General features: G+C 41.8%; 1 protein-coding gene across 2 annotated transcripts in view; it reads right to left on the bottom strand.

The window, feature by feature from the left end:
* Positions 1-15105, bottom strand: part of AICDA (activation induced cytidine deaminase) — a 58865-nt gene extending 43760 nt beyond the window's left edge. The window contains exon 1 of one of the 2 annotated variants that reach the window (XM_087926057.1): positions 14965-15105. Coding sequence is in view for 1 of the 2 variants with exons in the window: in XM_026713248.2 (XP_026569033.2) it covers positions 14783-14814 (32 nt within the window). In the remaining variant the exon portion in view is untranslated. Of the gene's footprint in view, positions 1-14782 lie in introns of both variants that reach the window. The other variant, XM_026713248.2, reaches the window with a different exon arrangement.
* Positions 15106-19950: the final 4845 nt, after the last annotated feature.

Here is a 19950-nt window from a genome sequence, read left to right as displayed (position 1 = left end):
ACTAAAAACTGACTGATCTTACCTGTGAATGACTTTGGACTGCTTATTTTGAACTTTGCTTAAAACTTTTATTGGAAGTAAAAACCCACATTTACTGTACAGTGTATCTGTGTGCTCTGTGTGTATTATTCAACCACTTCTCTGAAATACGTCTCCCTGTATGCGCTCATTCTCCTAACGGGGAATTACCTCAACATATTGCTTCTGTGACTTCTGGATTCTGAGTTCTGGCTCTGGGTATTGTGTACATGCATCATATTTTATATTATTGTATATAAACAAGTTTTTTCTATAAATGAATCCTGCTGAATTATTTATTTGTGTGCTGGTTGGATTGCTGCAAACTCTGACAGAGTATGGGACCAGAACACACCAAGAACACAGTAAGACTGAACTGTAATTAAGTTGAAGGACAGCCTAAGTTTAAAAAAAGAGAACAAGGCTAAGGAAGCTTGCAGGATGGAGAGCTCTCTGCCTTGATTGAGACAGAAGAATTATATTATTTGGGCTGCAAAAATGGAATGCTTCCTGGAAGCTTAGGAGCTCTTTATTAATCCACACCAGGTACCATTAGCAGCAGCAGATCAAAGGAAGAATAATAAGGCACTGGCCTACATCATCTTAAGTTTAGAAGATGAACAATTTTTGAATGTAGCTACATTCAATTTTTGAATGTAGCTTTAAAGGCTGCAAATGAGGTTTGGCTGAAATTGAGAAGTGTGCATCTGAATGCATCAGCATGTAATATTGTGCAATTATAAATACAATTATAGAGAGCCAGGCTGCAGCCACAAGCAAGTGTTGAGCATGCAAACTTTATTTATTGAGTTGGAACAGTGTGTAATGAACATTCCTGAATCTCAGAGGGTGCTGTTGGTGTTAAACAGTCTTGATGAAATGTGCAACATTGTTTCAGCAGTTTTTGAGTGCAAACCAGAACAAGACTTACGAATAGAAGCTCTAAAGGACTGTTTGCTTTCTGAAGAAAACAAACACCATTTTAGAAAAAGCCATGAGGAAAAATTTCTGAGGTGGAGGCCCAAGGAGCGGGGGGGGAAAAACAACAGACAAGATGTCTGAACATTCCAAAACAGACAGGATTTCTGTGGACACCAGAGTAGAAGAGACAAGATTACAACCCAGCAAAGATTTTCTGAGAGAAAAGAAAAAGGGCAGTGGTGTTTCATATGTGATGATAAGGATCATTTGAAAAAATACTGTTTGCAAAGAAGAGAGACAACAGATGGACAAGCTACTTATTTGATTTGATTTATTTGATTTGTCAATCGCTTACAAGAAAATAGGCATACATAGTTATGAACACATGAATGGGTACATGTTATGTCTCCCCTTTAAAAGCAGGTGAGCAAAACGAAACAAGCAGTTCCAGAAATATCACAAACCAAAAAGCAAACTCTCACAAGAGGACTGCTGAAGTATTTTCAGTCCTCAGCAATAAATCCAAACTCTGTCTGGCAAACCTGACGTGGCTATAAATCCCAAAGCCTCAAAGAGTTCTCTTCGTGTGTTCACTCCCATAAATCACTTTGCTTCTGGCAAAGCTTGCCAACCAAGCTGTTTCCTTTTATCCTCTATGGGGGCGTGTTAATCTCCTTAATTAGTCACTGCCTTGACGCCTCCTCCCTAATTGAGATTGATGCCTCATCCTCCGTCTGTTTCTCACATCTAACCAGGATCTTTCTAAATTCTCCTCCTCACTGGAAAACTCTTGCATGTATTCCTGGTTAGCTATTCCTGGCTGTTGCTCAGACAGAGGAGAAGAATCAGAGGAGGTCGAAGGTCCTGACATCTCTATTAAATCAGGTTCATCTCTCCTAGTTAAATCCATTTCCTCATCCTGACTACAATCCAAATCGCTCAGCAGTGCCGGCTCATAATTCACTGCCATTTCCTCTTCGCTTGAGCTCACATCTGCCAACGGAACAGATTCCAACTCTGGAGTCACAACAGGTACATATAAGAAAAATAAAAGAAACAGCTTTGGAAGCCATATCCCACACTGCCACATAGCCTGAGAAAGTGGGAGGGGGGGTGATTTCAACTGAGTAGTTCTAAGTAGACAAAATAAAATTCTTTTCTTAGTTCAAGGTTATTAAGTGTGGCACAGCAGATAAAAAGGATCTTACACTGGGACAGATTGTGATTGGTCCATATGATGTGATGATGGGAGGAAAGGGGGTGGATCGTAGTTTGGGACATTGTGGAAACTCCAGGAAACCTTTAGTTTTGAGATTCCGAAGATGTGCCATTTACTATTCTAATAAAGGTACTTTTGAGATTATGTTTTTCTTGGAGTTACTGATTGGAATGGAGGTTTGCTGGAATGCTGACATTATCTTGAAACTATAACAAATTCCAGCACCCTAAAAGGGGAGCTATCAGGGATGCTGAGCCCCAGAACTGATTCCAGAAATGGAGCAGTGCGAATACTCAGCTAAGATGGAAGAAGAGACTGAAGGGGCTTTGGGGGTTGGACACCAAAAGACTAATTGATGCCCCCAGCCCCCCTTCTGAAGAGGTGATGCAGACATTAGAAGCTGCAGAAGAGAGATGGAATTTAGGAGCCCAGCCAAAGATCATGGAGGAGCTGCTAAATGGGGCTGGATCTAAGAGTGGGAAAAGATGCCTGAATGACTTTCTTTCCCAAGCCCTCTACAGACTGCTCGAGAGACAGAGTGGAGAAGCAGGGGGGCATTGGGATCAGATACCTCCCAAGACTGCAACCAGTGGCCTCCCTCCCGAAGCCAGTCATTGGCAGGAATCCCAGAACAGCTCCAGCAGCTTAAGGGGGAAAGTTATGTCTCACAGCCACAACCTCTCCAGATGAGCTGGATCATAACGCAGCCCACTTTTACCTTCTGCAGTTTGAGAAGGGAAGGGGAATTCACTCTGGCATTGGGTGGAGATGGCCAGTGAAGCAGCCTAGCCTGGCAAGCTCAAGTTTCAAGGGAGAGATGGCAGATGCAGCCTGCATTGGGTATTGTTAGGAATATAAGTCACCTAACAGGTATTTGGGTTAGAAATATATAAACCAGGATAAACATTTTGAAACTATATCTTTAAGAAAATGCAAAACTGTAATTAGGTGTGGTTTCTCAAATGGCCATAAGATGGAGCCAGAAACCTGGATTGTTTAGTCTGAGTCTCAGAAGAGAGTGTAAGTGTATCTCTGTTTCCTTCTGTTGGAAAATATTGCCGTTCCTCCATTTTTCCTAATTGACTGATATTACTGGATTTGATGTAAGTCTGATACTGAACTGTTTTTGACACTGGAATTTGACATTTCGATTATCCCTGGATTGAAAAACTGACTGATTTACCTGTGAATGATTTTTGGACTGCTTATTTTGGACTTTGCTTAAACCTTTCTGGAACTAAAAACCTATATTTACTGTACAGTGTATCTGTGTGCTCTGTGTGTATTATTCCAATACTAGTCTCTATACGTCTCCCTGTATGCACTCATTCTCCTAACGGGGAATTACCTAAACAGGTATGTTACAAACCCCAAGCCCTTCCCCTCCACAACCAGAAAGGAGATTACCCCCCACAGAGAGTATTCCTTCAGGGTGGGGATTTTATCCTGGTCAAGGGTGGGTCCAATGCCAGTGGATGCTCACACCTGCTGCACCATCTGGTCAGGGAACACCCTGGCCCCAAAGAAAATCAGTGATTCTTTCTCAGCAAAGAGATCTGCATAGGCAGCAGACAGCAGCCACCACCACCCTCTTCCCATCACAGGGAAGGAGGCAACAAATGGCCTCTTCATGGCAGGGCCCTAATCAGCCCCCCCTCAGAGCAACCCTGCAGAGGCCCTTCTTCCAGAGAGCTCCAACTCATCCAGGACTTGGAGTACCCCTTCAAAGTTCATACATTCCTCATCAGGCTCCATTCATTCCAGCTCAACCTGCAGTTGCTATGGTGATCCCACCTCCCGCCTTAGAACAGACCAGGCTTTTAAACAACTTTTGATGGATGACGTGAACCTTTTGCTTATTTCCTCACTCGAATCTGGTCCCACATAAATCAGTTTGGAGCCCAATATGCCACAGATCGCGATCTGGTCACTGCAATAACAGATGGGATGAATGAGGGGGATGCTTCTGATTGGGTGGCTCAATTGCACTATGAACAAGTCCCAGAACTACAGGATGTCAATGCTTTCATTGATCTAAGGTTTTGATTCGAGAATCCTGACAGAGTGGGAGAAAAGGAGGTCAAATTAATGAAAATGAAACAAGGCAAGAGATCCTTACAAGACTTTGTATGGGACTTTAGAAGGGTTGCAAGTCACCTCATGGACAGGCCTGAAAGAATTCTGTTGCACTATTTCAAGAACACTATTTACCCATAAGTAAAAAAAAGGCCTGTAACATTAGAGGAATACTCAAGACTCTGCAGGATTGGTATGCAAAGTTCCTCAGACTAGACAAGGAGATTATTCCACAGAAAAAAAACCTTACCTGAAGGCCCTCCTAGGAGAGCTGTGGCCAGGCAGTCTCTTACCAGACCTGCTGAAGCTGCTCCTACCCAACCCACAAGAATAATAAAGTGTGATTGTTGTGGCCAGGAAGGCCATAGAGCAGCCGACTGTTTGGCTCCTGCTGTTTGGCTCCTTCCAGAGGCTCCACAACCAAGGCCTAATACAGCCACCAGGGGTCGAAAAAAATCAGCAGAAGTCTCCAGACACTAGCTGGTTTGCTAGATACACTGTAGAAGGTCCCCTCCACACAGAAGGGAGCAATGAACCAACCCAAGAAATTCTCCCAAGAGAAGCCGATGATGAAGACGACCCTATGCCATCACACCTTTTACAGCTGCCATCACACCTTTTACAGCTGCCATCACATCTTTTACAGTCAAAGTGAAGTTAGTGGTGCCTGACACAGGGGAGGCAGGGGAGATAGAAGCCATACTAGATACCAGGTGTTCTAGATGCCTTATTGGTCTCCCCATTGTTGAACAATTAGGAATAAAAACAAAAAATACCCAATCAGGTTTGAACAAGTAGATGGGACTTTAATTGGGGAATCCCGGCCACGCAAATGACAGAGTTAATCAGAGATGGGCAGACATCATGAACTCATACGCTTTGTAGTGGCTCCAAATATGTCAGAATCTGTCATATTGGGCTTGCTTAGCTAGATAAATGGGCCCCTAACATCAAGTGGGAGGACAGATACCGAAAAATCATAATTGGGGTTGGCCCACTGCCCCCCTTCTCCCATGAAGAAACTACGACCCAATAGGGATCCCCAACCTGAAGCAGCAGCCACCGCCTCAGACTCTCCTCCAGGTGCCCCGCAAGTCCTCAAACAATACAGAGAGTTGGCTGAGGAGTTCAGTGAAGAGGAATCCAATGTTTTACCTCCCCATCAAGCCACTGATTGTGCCATAGAGTTAGAACCAGGGGCAAAACTGCCAAAACCAAAAATGTATTCCATGACAGCAACTGAAATGACTGAATTAAGAAAATACATCGATAACAATTTGGACAGAGGTTTCATTGAACCTGCCAAATCTAGGTTGGCTTCCCCAGTGCTATTCAAAGAAAAGAAAGATGGTACCTTGAGATTATGTGTTGATTTTAGGGGCATAAATGCCGCATGCATAAAAAACATGTAACCTGTCAGCCTTCAAGATTTTCTCCCTTTGCTTTACATCTTTCGGTTGTCATAAGTAATGGGGGGAGGAGGGGGGAATGGTTATGGGAAGTGAGCTGGAGGTGTTACAAACCAGAACTGTATAAGCTGGGAGGGGTGTACATTCTTGCTTAGGTTTCTATCCTATGCTATGTGCAGCTGCAACCCTTTATCAAACTATGTCAAGGTCAACGGACAGAAGCCTCATCACTACCTGGAGATGCCCACAGGATGATATACACAACTTTTAATTGGATGAGCCAATTGAACTATTGGGGGTGGGAATGTTGCTATTACTTTGTATATGTGATTTACACACCCATTTTCTCAGATTCAGAATTCTTTTGTTGCTACCACTTGATTTCCAGTAAAACATATCTTTTCTCTGATTAAAGGAGTCTAAGTATTTCTTTCTTGGATTTTGATTGGAGCACCAGCTGACATTATTCTGAATCTCCACATTACCAGCCCACCTGGCGAATTAATAAATTTTCTTCTGAGGGGGTCTGAACACAATGTCAAATCCAGCCAGCGACCAAGACCTGGGAGCAACTGGAGGACAAGATTCTCTACTTCTAGAGGAAGCAGGGGAAGCTGACTTGTTACCAGAACTAAATCTTGGGGGAAAGCCATCTGTAAAACCCAAATGGTCCCTGGGAGTCAGTTGGAAGGATCCTGAGGAAAAGCCTCCTCCAGGAGTGACCACTATCCGTCAGTGTGGAAGAGAGGAGCCATGGCAGGAGAATGAAAGAAAGAATTTTTTACTAACTCAAGCCATGCATCTTCTAAATGAAGCTATCGGAGAACCTCAAACTGATCAAAGGTATGAGGGAGAGGAGCGGGAGGCAGCCCCAGCCAGAAGAATCAGAGCAGCCACTCCCATAAATCAACCCAGGCTAGCGCAACAGGCAGCAGCAGCCCAGGGGCCCCCAGCAGGAGGGGTAATTGCCAGAAGACATAGAACTCCAAAGGTGCCTCCGTTGGAAGTAAAATATGGGGGGGGGATCCCAAGGAGTTAGGATTCTTCCTGGCACAAGTCTGGAGCCATATGGAGGAGGGGATATGGAGGGGATTTTTCCCCAGAAGCAGCCAAAGTTAAATGTGTTACCAGGGCTCTGGAGGGAACAGCTGCAGAATGGATGGTGACTCTGCATAATGATAATGCCCCCTCAGCTGATGAATTATGACCTGTTCATGACTGCCCTGCAGGCCAGGTTTGAAGACCCACTTGCTGAATGTAAGGCCAGAATTAGGATGAAGACCATAAATCAGGGGCGGAGATCAGTGGCCGACTACACCCAGGAATTTAGAGAGCTGGAGTGTCATATTCGAGGCTGGTCCCAGGGAGCCCTGATAGAAGCTTTTAAAGATGGGTTAAATGAAGATGTATATCAAAGCTGTCTTGCCAGAAGAGACCCCAGTGAGCTGCAGCTATGGTATGTGCTGGCAGCAGAGGTGGAAATTGATCTGACCCGAAACAGATGCCGGGGGGGGTGAGTTGGTTGGAGCAAGTCCTCCCCCACCAGCCCTCGAGAAGCCTTAAAACCTCAAAAGGGAGGAATGGCAGCAAAACCCAAGACCACTGCTTGCTTCCGATGTGGGAAGGAAGGTCACCAGGCTGCAGATTGCCATGCCAAGCTAGAACCAAAGGGGGCACAAGGAGGAGGAAGAAAACCTGAAAAAACCCCAGCAAAGCCTCGTGAAGCAGCGCTAAAAGCAGAGGAGGTTGTAGAGATCGTCCCTCCGAAAAGAGAGGAGCTGAGAACTCCAACCTCTTCTGAAGAGAGTGAATCCGAATCGGAAGACGGCTCACTGGTAAGTCCAAACAAGGGCCCTATGACCATTCCAGGGAGATTAAGGGTACCCACATCGGGAGCCAAAGGGGAAATGCTGGCCTTGTTAGACTCTGGGTGCACAAGGTGCGTAATCAGCTCGGAGGTAGTGGAGAAAATGGCTTAAGGCTAAAGACTTTAAAAACGCCCATAGCCTTTTGCCAACTGGATGGATCGGTAGCTGGGGGCAGCCCTGCACATTTCATAATGGAACCAACAGAAATGACGATGGGGAAGCATAGAGAGACTTTGTGTTTTATTGCGGCTCCTGGGATGAAGCGGCCCCTAATACTGGGGTTGCCCTGGCTCCAGAAATGGAACCCCCACGTTGATTGGAGGAGAGGGTCATTGCACATCCATACTGACCAGCGCCCAGAAGGGGAGGGGCAATCTCAACTGAAACTCAAGAATCCCACTGAACTGGCCTCCACTGGCACCGAGAACCTGAAGGGGGAGGAGAAAATTCTGGAGGAATATTGGGACTTAAAGGAAGTATTCAGTGAAAAGGCCTCGGATAAACTCCCCCCCCCCATCGTTCAACAGATTGTAGTATTGAAATTTTACCTGGGGTGAAACTCCCAAAACCAAAACTGTACTCGATGACACCGCGAGAGCTAGAAGAGCTGCGATCATTTAACAATAAGAATTTGGAACATGGTTCCATCCAACCTGCTAGACCCCGGGTAGCAGCCCCAGTATTGTTCCATGAAAAGAAAGATGGCTCCCTTTGTTTATGTGTTGACTACAGAAACCTGAATGCTATTTCAGTGGAGAACCTGTACCCCCTCCTCTTGATGAAGGACATGTTAGCCCACTTGGCCAAAGGGAAATTTTTTACAAAACTCGACTTGAGAGAAGCATGCTACCAGGTTCGAATTAAGGAAGGGGATGAATGGAAAACTGCTTTTAACTGCCCAATGGGTTGTTTCCAATTCAACATTCTTCCATTTGGCCTACAGGAGACCCCTGCTGTATTCATGTAAATGATCAATCAGGTGTTGCATGAACATCTATACAAAGGGGTGTTGGTTTATCTTGATGATATACTTATCTATACGGAGATCCTGATGAACATGTGAAACTAGTGCGGTCAGTTCTGGAAAAACTTCGAGCTGCTGAGCTGTATGCAAAGTTATCCAAGTGTGAATTCTACCAGGAAAAAATTGATTATTTATGTTATCGCATCTCACATGATGGCATAGAAATGGATCCGGGGAAGATTTGTGGCATTTTGGAATGGGCCCCTCCCCACACCAGGAAACAACTTCAAAGTTTCTTGGGATTCACTAATTTTTACCATCAATTTATCCCTGCTTTTGCGAAGATTGAAATGCCTATCATAAATCTCCTAAAAACCAAAGGGGAGGTGAAACCAAAGCCTACTGGAGTGGTCCATGGAATGTCAAGCCGCTTTTGAAAAGCTGAAACGACTGTTTGCTGCTGAACCAGTACTCAAGCACCCAGACATGGATGCTTCTTTTGTAATCCAAGCCGATGTGAGTGACGTAGCAATTGGGGCAGTGTTACTACAAGCAAACAAGATGGGGACTCTGCAACCGTATGCATATACTTCCCATAAACTAACTGAAACTGAAAGAAGATGGGCCATCTGGGAAAAAGGAGCTTTTGCAGTTTGCTGGGCTCTGTTAACCTGGAGGCATTTCTTGGAAGGGGCAAAACACCCATTTGAGGTGTGGACGGATCATAAAAATTTGGAGGCTTTGAAAATGCCTCGGAAGCTGTCTCCCAAACAAGTTCGCTGGGCGCAGTACTTTAAAGTGCTTTAATTTTTCATTGAAGTACATTCCAGTGGGGAAGAACTTCATGGCGGATGCTTTACCTAGATTACCTCAATATAATAGTGCTTGCCAAGAAGTGGTATGGCCGATTGTCCCAACCAAACAGTTGGCAGCTCCAGTGGTTACCAGAGCCCAGAAAAAGAAGGAGGTTGATTTATCAAATGATTTGACTGCACAATTAAGAGATGCTCTAAAACTTGATGATTGGTTCCTTGCTCACTCAAATAACTGTACGGTTAGAGATGGATTGGCATGGGTGGGGGCCAAATTATATGTGCCAGCAAAGCTGAGAAACCAAATATTACAGCAAGCTCATGACTCTAAAGCCGCTGGTCATTTTGGATTCGTGAAAACCTTACACTTGGTTAAAAGGCAATTTTGGTGGCCTACCTTGAAAAAGGACATTGAGATTTATGTAGCTAGTTGTCCTATCTGTGCCTCAGCCAAATTGCCTCCTGGTAATGTGGCCTCCTCAAAATGTGGCTAGACCAATGGCTCCATGGAAAGAAATCTCTATGGATTTTATAGTGGAATTACCTGAAAGTCGGGGGAATGCAGTTATTTGGGTAGTAACTGATTTGTTCTCCAAACAAGTATATATAAAATCCCATCTGCAAAAACATTGGGTAAACTGTTTATTTTACATATCTACAGGTTACATGGGGTTCCTGAATGCATAATCTCAGACAGGGGTGTCCAGTTTACCTCAAACTTTTGGAAGGAGTTCCTGAAGTTATTGGACTCTCCCCAGGGCTTAAGCTCCACCCACCACCCACAAACCAATGGGGCTTGTGAGAGAACTAACTTGGTATTGGAACAATATCTTCGATATTATATAAATTATCAGCAAGATAATTGGGCTGACCTATTGCCATTCACTGAGGTGGCATATAATAATTCAGTACATAGTAGTATTGGGTTTACTCCATTTAAAGTGCCTTCGGGACAAGACTTTGTACCCATACCCGAGCTTCTACGGGAGAAACCTAACATTCAGTCATTAGATGAATGGATAACACAGCTCCAGCTTACCTGGCCGGTTACCCGTAAGGCATTAGATGATGCTCATCAAGCTCATAAAAAATTTGCAGATAAAAAGAGAACTCCACAAAAACCATATCAAGTGGGTGACAAGGTCTTTTTATCCACCAGATATTTGCAGACCACAGAAAAGTCAAAAAAGTTTGGACCTAAATATGTTGGACCTTTCTCAATTGAACGAATTGTGAACTCTGTGGCAGTCCAACTGAAATTACCAAAAACTCTTCGACGGATCCACCGTTTTCCACGTTAGTTTATTAAAACCTGAACATACCTTGAGACTTGAGACCAACTCAGGTTGATCCCCCTGTACCATTGCTAATTGAAGGTGAACAACATTTTGAAGTTAAAGAAATTTTGGATTTTCGAAAACGAAGGGGTCGACTCCAGTATTTGGTTGCTTGGAAACATTTTCCTCCTTCCCAGGCTGAGTGGGTGAATGAGAAGGATGTTAGAGCTCCTACCACTTATCAAGGCATTTCGTACTAAATATCCTGATAAACCCTAAAAAATTAGTATGTTGCTGTTACATGTATATTTTCTATTACCTTCTATTTTTATCTTTTTTTGGACTAATGTCTCTTTTCTAGGAGGGCCGAATGTCAGCCTTCAAGATTTTCTCCCTTTGCTTTGCATCTTTTGGCTGTCATAAGTAACGGGGGGAGGAGGGGGGAATGGTTATGGGAAGTGAGCTGGAGGTGTTACAAATCAGAACTGTATAAGGTGGGGGGGGTACATTCTTGCTTAGGTTTCTATCCTATGCTATGCGCAGCTGTAACCCTTTATCAAACTATGTCAAGCTCAACGGACAGAAGCCTCATCACCACCTGGAGATGCCCACAGGATGATATACACAACTTTTAATTGGATGAGCCAATTGAACTGTTGGGGGTGGGAACATTGCCATTACTTTGTATATGTGATTTACGCGCCCATTTTCTCAGATTCAGAATTCTTTTGTTGCTACCACTTGATTTTCAGTAAAGATATCTTTTCTCTGATTAAAGGAGTCTAAGTATTTCTTTCTTGGATTTTGAATGGAGCACCAGCTGACATAACCCCTCCCCCTCAAGAAAGACTTATTAAATCACCTGTCAAAACTAGATCTGAGAGAAACTTACAACCAAGTCCATATAAAGGAGGGAGACAAATGGAAAACTGTCTTCAACTGCCCTTTGGTTAGTTTCCAATTCCGAGTCATGCCTTATGGGCTCCAAGGGACCCCCGCAGTATTTATGCAACTCACCAATGAAGTGTTTCATCCACACCTGTACCAAGGGGTCCTTGTCTACCTTATATTCAGTGAAACCATCGAAGAACATGTCAAATTGGTCAGATGAGTGCTGAAAAAACTTTTAGCTACCAATTTATGTGTAAAACTGTCAAAATGCGAATTCCACAAAGAGTCACTGTATTACCTAGGCTACTGAGTATCCAACCAGGGAATTGATATGGACCCTGGAAAAGTGAGACCGGCCCCAGACTGGCAACCCCAAAAAAAAACCACTTAAGCAACTTCAAAACCTTTTGGGTTTTGCCAATTTTTATAGACAATTAATTCCTTCTTTTGCCAAGGTCACCCTCCCTTTGACAGAGTTATTGAAAACTGGGGCTTCCCCCACCAAACTGAAGCCCAGTCAACCCTTCGCTTGGACAATGCACTGTCAGAAAGCTTTTGAAACTTTAAAATGCCTATTTGCAGCTGAGCCCATTCTCCAGCATCCGGACCCGACCAGACTTTTCACAGTCCAAGCTGATGCTAGTGATGTGGCTGTCGCAGCCATTCTTCTCCAAAAGGACTCTCATAACCAGCTAATGCCTTGCGCTTATGTGTCCAAAAAGTTGACAGACACAGAGTGTAGGAGGGCGGTTTGGGAAAAAGAAACGTTTGCAGTGCAATGGGCTTTGCTGTCTTGGAGGCATTTCCTGGAAGGGGTGAAGGAGCCGTTTGAGGTGTGGACTGATCACAGGAACCTCGAGGCTAAAGACACCTCGGGAACTATCACCTAAACAAGTCCACTGGGCTCAATACTTCAAGTGGTTCAACTTTAACATGAAATATATCCCAGGAGGGAAAAACATACTGGTGGATGCCCTTTTGAGAAAACCCCAATTTGGCAGTTGCCGAGAGGAAGTAGTGCAGAGTATGATATCAAAAGCCCAACCTGCAGGCCAAGTAACCACCTGAGGCCAAGCCAACCACAGCCCCAGATGCCTGAATTGAAAGCAGCCCTTTTGATCGATCCCTGGTTTGTGGAGCATCAAATCAATTTGACAATGAATGAGGAATTGGCTTGGAAAGGGATAAAACTTTATATACCCAATAATCTAAGACTAATGGTACTGAAGCGTAGCCATGACTCACAGTTGGGGAGCCACTTTGGGTTCTTAAAAACCCTGCATTTAGTCAGGAGACAGTTCTGGTGGCCAAAAATGAAACCTGATGTTGAAGACTATGTGAAAAGCTGCTCAATTTGTGCCATGATGAAACACAGAACTGGGAAACCCCCTGGCCTCCTTCAACAAGGAGCTAACCAACAAAGCCGTGGGAAGAAATCGTGATAGACTTTATCATAGAATTACCTGAGAATGGAGGGAATACAATTATTTGGACTGTTATTGACTTATTCTCTAAGCAAGCCCAATTTACAGAATTGAAAAATTTGGGTGAAATACAAAATTATCTTGGTATAGAGATACAAAAAACTGAGAAAGGTGGTTATGTTCTCAGTCAAAGAAGAAAATTGAACAGCTGTTGGGGAGATACAACATGAAGGATTGTAATTCTGCTCCAACACCTATGAGAACAGATTTTCATAACTATTTAGGTGAGGACAAAAATGAAACCTGTGATCAAGAGATATATCAGTCAGAATAGGGAGCTTGTTATATCTGTCACGTTAGTCCAGACCAGACATAGCTTGTGCAGTAAGCATCTTAAGTCGCTTTACTGCTGCACCAACACAATTGCATTGGATGTATGTAAAAAGGATTCTCAAGTATTTGAAGGGAACCGTGAATTTGGGTCTTCAAATACAGGTATCTGAAGAATTGAAGTTGAAGTGTTATGTTGACAGTGATTATGCCAATGATGTAAAAACCAGAAAGTCCAATTCTGGGATTGTGGTATTATTTGGAGAGACTTTAATTGGTTGTAAGTCCAGAAAACAAACAACTGTAGCCATTTCTACTGCAGAGGCAGAATTAATTGCTCTATCTGAACTTTGTTCAGAGGTAACTTGGTATGTACAGAAGTTACAGGATTTAAACGTAAAAGTAAATGAAGTTGTAACAGATAATGCTGCTTGCATTAAAATGGAAACAGGTGACAGAATAAAAAATAGAAACAAGCATGTAGATATTAAATATTGTAATGTAAGAGAAGCCATCAAATGTAAATTAATTAGCTTGCTTCACTGTTTTTCAGAAGACAAGTGCACCATGGGAAGAATATTGTTTTTCGGTTTTATGTCTACTCCAGTCATAAAGGGACGAGTGTCAGTGTATAAGAAATTATGAGCTGGGATAGCCATAACAAGTTAGCTGTTTGGTGACTAAGAAACAGGGTCTGTTGTGAGCCATGTGAGACAGCTTGGAGCCTGGGCGTGGCTTAGCTTAACTGGTCTGTAAGAGTTTGTTTGTCCTTGCAATATTGATTCTGTATTCTGTCTTTGGATTGTTCTGTGCTTCTGCTTCATGTCCTTGTTCTTGCTATCACGTTGCAAGAGCTACATGGATATTGTATACATGCATGATTCATCATGCTTTATATTATTGTATATAAAGAAGTTTCTTCTATAAATGAATCGTGCTGAATTATTTACTTGTGTAAATAATCACTTCAAACTGCAACAGAGATCCAACTTAGCATGAAGGAGAATTTTTCTGTTAGGGAGAATGGATTAATTAATTAATAGAACAGCTTGTCTCCATAAGTTGTAGGTGCTCTATCACAGGAGGATTTAAAGAAAAGACTGGGTAGCCATTTTTCTAGAATGGTATAGGGTCCCCTGCTTGAGCAGGGGTTTGGACTAGAAGACATCCAAGGCTCCTTCCAACTCTGTTATTCAGTATACTGATTATGAAAAGCATGTGGTATTTTCCCTACCTAGTCTCAATACTATTTCCTTTTATTAGACTAGTTTTATTACTTCCAGTAAAGGCTAATTGTGGTTTCCATACTGTACCAAGTTATGTCTGTTATATCTAGTGACATAACTGGTGAAAGTGGTTTTGAAACTCTAAACAGAGGTACTAAACTTACATTCTGGAAAGTTTTGGTTACAGATTTTAGAATCCCACCATAGTTTGCCACTCAGTTTTTTAATGTAACAGAGGGATAAAACCATGCCCCACTTTATTAATTATATATTTATTAATACTTAAAAGCTAAACAATTATATTAATTTAATTAATTAATTTAATTTAAAATAACATTGAGGTTTACCTTTTTGGAGAATCCACATCTAATTCAGTCATTCAACAACATACTCTGCTGCTTTACTCAGGAAATATACTTTTGTTTTTCTTTTCTTTTTTCCTCTTTTTTGTTTTCTACACATAGGTCCACTTTAGCAACATTACAGGTATGAACAACCACAATATCTATCTCACTTTTTTTTAGCTTACCAAGAAGTAGGTTGTGGTCTACTTTGTTGAATGCCTTGATGAAGTCTAAGTATACCATGTCAACAATCAGTTTTATGTCTATTGCAGTCATGAAGGAAGGATTGTCAGTGTACAAGGTTCATAAATTGGAATAGTCATGGTAACACCAGACATAGGACTGTTTGGTGATCCAGACAGCTTGGAGCCTGGGTGTGGCTTAGTTTCACTAATCTGTATGACAGCCTCTGGTTCTGTGTTTATATTGCTTCTGTGATGATGACTTCTGGATTCTGAGTTCTGGCTCTGGGTATTGTACACATGCATCATCCTTTATATTATTGTATATAAACAAATTTCTTCTATAAATGAATCCTTCTGAATTATTTACTTGTGTGTTGGTTGGATTGCTGCAAACTCTGACAGAAATGCAGCTGGCAACTGCTTGCTGGGAGACCCTATGGGGTTAAGCCTCCCTGGAGGCGGGGGGAAGAAAAGAGAGGCACTTCGTAGATCACGAGGAAACCGCAATTCCCTCACGGATCCAAAGAAAGTTCTCCTGATTGGCAGCAGGGAAGACAGCCATTTTCTTGGTCTTTCACAAGCTGGGAGAACTGGGACACTAAGATTTTTTTGCTGGAGCGATGTGTGGACTGAGCAGTGAACTGGATGAGATAATTTCCAGCTGTTACCTTAGAAGGATAACTTAAGTAAAATGTTCCAAGAAATAATCTCCAAATGGCAATTGGATTTATGGAGAATGTGTAAAGATTAAAAATTAAAGAGGAAGATTTAAGATTAAAGACATAGAAGTAAAAGAAATACCTAAGGATGATTTAAAACATAGAAAGCCTGGAAAAGCTGAATAACATTGGGAAAAGTGATTATTGGGAGAAATTACTTTTCTGAAATTTAATCTCAGCTGATTGCACCCCTGACTGGATGCAATCAGCTGTTTTCATTTTTTTACACTCTCTTAATGCTGGATTTGAGAGCAGGGGAGCCATCTACTGGAGAAAGAAGATTACTGCAATGTTAAAATCCAAAGGAAAGTGAAAAGAGAAAGTGAATGTCTGGAAAGCTACTTGATCTTGACTTTATCTTAATAGCCGATTTGAATGCTGGGAAATATTTACTGAGCTTTTTGAAGATTTATAAGGCAAATCAAATTAAACACTAAAACTTTATTGGAACTGTACACTGAAAAGAGGAAAAATGGAAAAGAAGAAAAGATAATAAGACTTCACAATCTGGACAATTGGGAAGGTGTAAATTGGAAATTATAAAGACTGAAAAGTACCAATTTATAGCATTTAAAGATCAGAAATTTAGGAGACTTGGAGGAATAATTTTAGCATTGACTAACTTTTATTAACAATTGTTTTTTGGGGGAGGGGTTCTAGATATTGGGATACTGGAATATTAGAGGTATATTAAATGGTTACAAAATGACCCAGTAGGAGATAATAAAGTTCTATGAAGAGATGTTAGAAACGATGACAAAGAATTATAAGAAGCTGATGGGAATATTTAAAGATAAAGATGTGAAAGTAGAAGGCTCTCAACAAATGGTGGGAAAAGATGAATATAACACACAAAAGTCAGCTGAGAATTTAGAAGGAGTGGCAGAGGAGGCAAAGCAAAATATACTACAAGAAGGTAAAAATAAATAAAAAGCAGATAAAAACACTGAAAAGATAGTAATAAATACTAAAAATAAAATAGATAATCCCTTAAGAGCCTACAACAGAAAAGAGGAGGGGGAAAGGATGATTTTTCAAAAATAATGAAAGGGATATGGATGCATATTCAAAAGATGCAGTTGAAGGAGATAAGGAGCAATGTAGAAGGAACTATTAACACATGCAAAAATGCTAGAAAGACATAGGATTTCAAAAGAGAAACATAAAAGAATCACCAAAAAATCAATAAATGATGAAATTCTAAAAAGGCTGAGAGTTGATGGATAGAGAGACAATATTCTGCAATATAGTAACTATATTGAAAACCAATAGAAATAAGTGGAAAGTTTAAATTGGGGAAATAGAAGCACATATGTAATAGAATTTATTATAACCATAAGCCAGGGTGGGATTCAAATTTTTAAACAACCAGTTCTGCGGGCCTGGCTTAATTTATGGGTGTGGTTTGGTGGTCATGTGACTGGGTGGGCATGGCTTGGTGGTCACTTGACTGGCTCTGGCATGGTCAGGTGGCCATGTGACTGGCAAACCAAATACAAGTTGTTCTCGCTTAATGGCCAATTGCTCAGCAAGTGACCTCCTCAGAGCTCCTCAGAGCTACTTGACCGGTTTCTGGAGTTTTGACAGCCATGCACACACACACACACACACACACACTCCCTTCCAACCCTGCTATTCTATGATTCTGTAAGGATCTCATGCTGGAGCAGGGGATTGAACTAGAAGATAACCTCCGACTTCCCTTCTCTCCCTCTTTCTCTTTCTTTCTCTTTCCCTCTCTTTCCCTCGCTCTCTTTCCCTCGCTCTCTTTCCATCTCCCTTTCTCTCTCTTCTTTCTCTTTTCTCTTTCTCTTTGTCTCTATTTCCCTCTTTACAATAAAAATATTACAGAATACATTATGTATAAAGATATACAATAGAAATAATAAAATAATAATTTACATCTGTGCAAATTATCACTGATACTACAGTGGCTTAGTTTTTCTTACCCTATAGCAGGAGTCTTCTATATATGGAGGGATGCATGCGTCAAGCTTCTGTTTTGGGCCCAATGTTCTTCAATATCTTCATAAATGATTTGGGGATAGAAGGAGATCGCATCAAATTTCCAGACAAGAAGTTGTGGGGAATTCCTGACACTTTAAGATCCAGAAGGATCTTAACAGCCTTTTCTAATAGGCCTTATCCAATAAGATACAGTTTAGCAGTGAGAAAAGTAAGATTCTGCACTTAGGCAGGAAAAATCAAATGCACAGATATAGAATAGGTAGCACCTGGATCAACATTACTAACTGTGAGAGGAATCTAGGTGTCCTAGCAGACCACCACTTAAGTATGTGCTGCAACTGCAAAAAAAGCCAAATTAGTCTTACACTGTATTAACAGATCACGAGAAGTGGTGGTACTGCTTTATATTGCACTAAAGAGGCAACACTTAAATACTGCATCTAGTTCTGGTCATCACAAGAAAAATATGCTGAGAACCTTGAAAGAGTGCAGAGAAGAGCAATAAAGATGCCAAGGGGCATATGCTGAATATTAATGGAACTAAGTATGTCTAGCCTAACAAAGAGAAGGATTAGTGATGACATGATAGCTATCTTCTAGTACCTGAGGGATAGTCAGAGAAGAGCAGGTTGACTTATTCTTCAAAGCACTGAGGGCAGCACAAGAAGTAGAACAAGAAAGCTAACCGGGAACTAAGGAGAAATTTCCTGACAGTGAAAACAATTGATGGAACACCTTGCCTCCTGAACTTATGACTGCTCCATCTCTGATGGTTTTCAAGAAAAGATTGTATATCCATTGTCTAGGATGGTATAAAGACTACTGCCTTGGGAATAGGGTTGGGAAAAGACCTCCAAGGTCCCTTTCAACCTTTTTATTATGTAATTCTATGTGATCTAATACAGGATAATAGAAATAATTATGACTACATTATACAAAGCATTATTATAAAGCAAAGGGAATTCACTGGAGAAAGCAATTATGCTTGGAAGAGACAGTAGCAAAAAGGAAACCAAGCCACAAAGAACAAGGTGGCTGGACACCATCAAAGCTGACACCAGACAGAACAACTCAAAGAAATAGTGCAAGATTGGAAGATGTGGAGACAACTGACCCATAGAAAGGTCAGACATGACTGAATGGATAACATCATGATCATTGCCACTTATGAAATTATGTTTCCAGATTAGAAGACCAGGCACATATACAGGTATTTCCTCTATTAGAACTATTTATTGTCATGACCTTCTATTTTGGAGTTGTAATTGATGCACCATAGGTAAAAACATATTGTACTTACTGACTGTGAGAGAACAGTAGATGACTCTATATGAGGATTTGATTACTTTTTCCAAATTGGCATTATACCACTGTGATCCTACACCATTGTGCCACAGATTTCTGCTTCAGGTGAAATTCAGTACAAATTACAACACTTCAGTTTTGAAAACTAACTGTTTTTCCTATTTTCTCAATGATGGGAATGAACAGTGAATTGGCAGAGGGGACTTGGAGGTGGTGAACTGGCCATGTCAAGCTGCTTGCACCAAGCTGGTTGTATCCAACTTGTCCTAGACCCTCATGGGCATGTTAATGGTCATTCCTGCTATCCTTGAGAAGAAAACAAACAAGCTCAGTGAGCACCCAGGAGCCCTTGATGAACAGAGTTATTTACAAAAAGCAGTCTTACAATGCCAAATCAAGCAAGGGTAGCTGTCTCTGCATATAACACAGGTAGTTATATAGTTAAGAGCCTCTGTGATGCAGCATTTAGAGTGCAGTACTGCAAACTACTTCTGCTGACAGTCAGTTGCCTGCAATTTGGCAGATCGAATCCCACCAGGCTCAAGGTTGACTCAGCCTTCCATCCTTCTGAGGTGGGTAAAATGAGGACTCAGATTATTGGGGGAAATATGCTGACTCTGTAAACTGCTTAGAGAGGTCTATAAAGCACTATAAGTCTAAGTGCAGGAGTGGAATTCTACTGGTAATGACTGGTTCTATAGAACCGGTTGTTGCAATTCTGCGCAGTTTGGAGAACTGGCAAATCATGCCACTGGCTGGCCCCGCCACGCCCAATCACTCCTTACCTGGCATGTGCGCCATCCAATTTGCCTGTGTTGTGCCTTCACCTAATTTTTGGTAAGTTGCTATTTTTCCTCTCCCCCCGACAATCAGCTGTTCCGGCTATCAGCTGTGCTAGATGATTTAGATTGGGTAGAAAGCAGGAAATCGTTGGATTTCATGCTTTCTAGCTAATCTAAATCACTGTTGTATAGCTTTGCCTTCACCCAGGAGG

This window comes from Pseudonaja textilis, chromosome 2 (assembly GCF_049901715.1).
Source record: "Pseudonaja textilis isolate UNSWEBS1 chromosome 2, rPseTex1.2, whole genome shotgun sequence".
NCBI lineage: Eukaryota > Metazoa > Chordata > Lepidosauria > Squamata > Elapidae > Pseudonaja > Pseudonaja textilis.
Note: the sequence above shows the minus strand (reverse complement) of the source record. Positions and strands in the feature narration are given on the sequence as shown.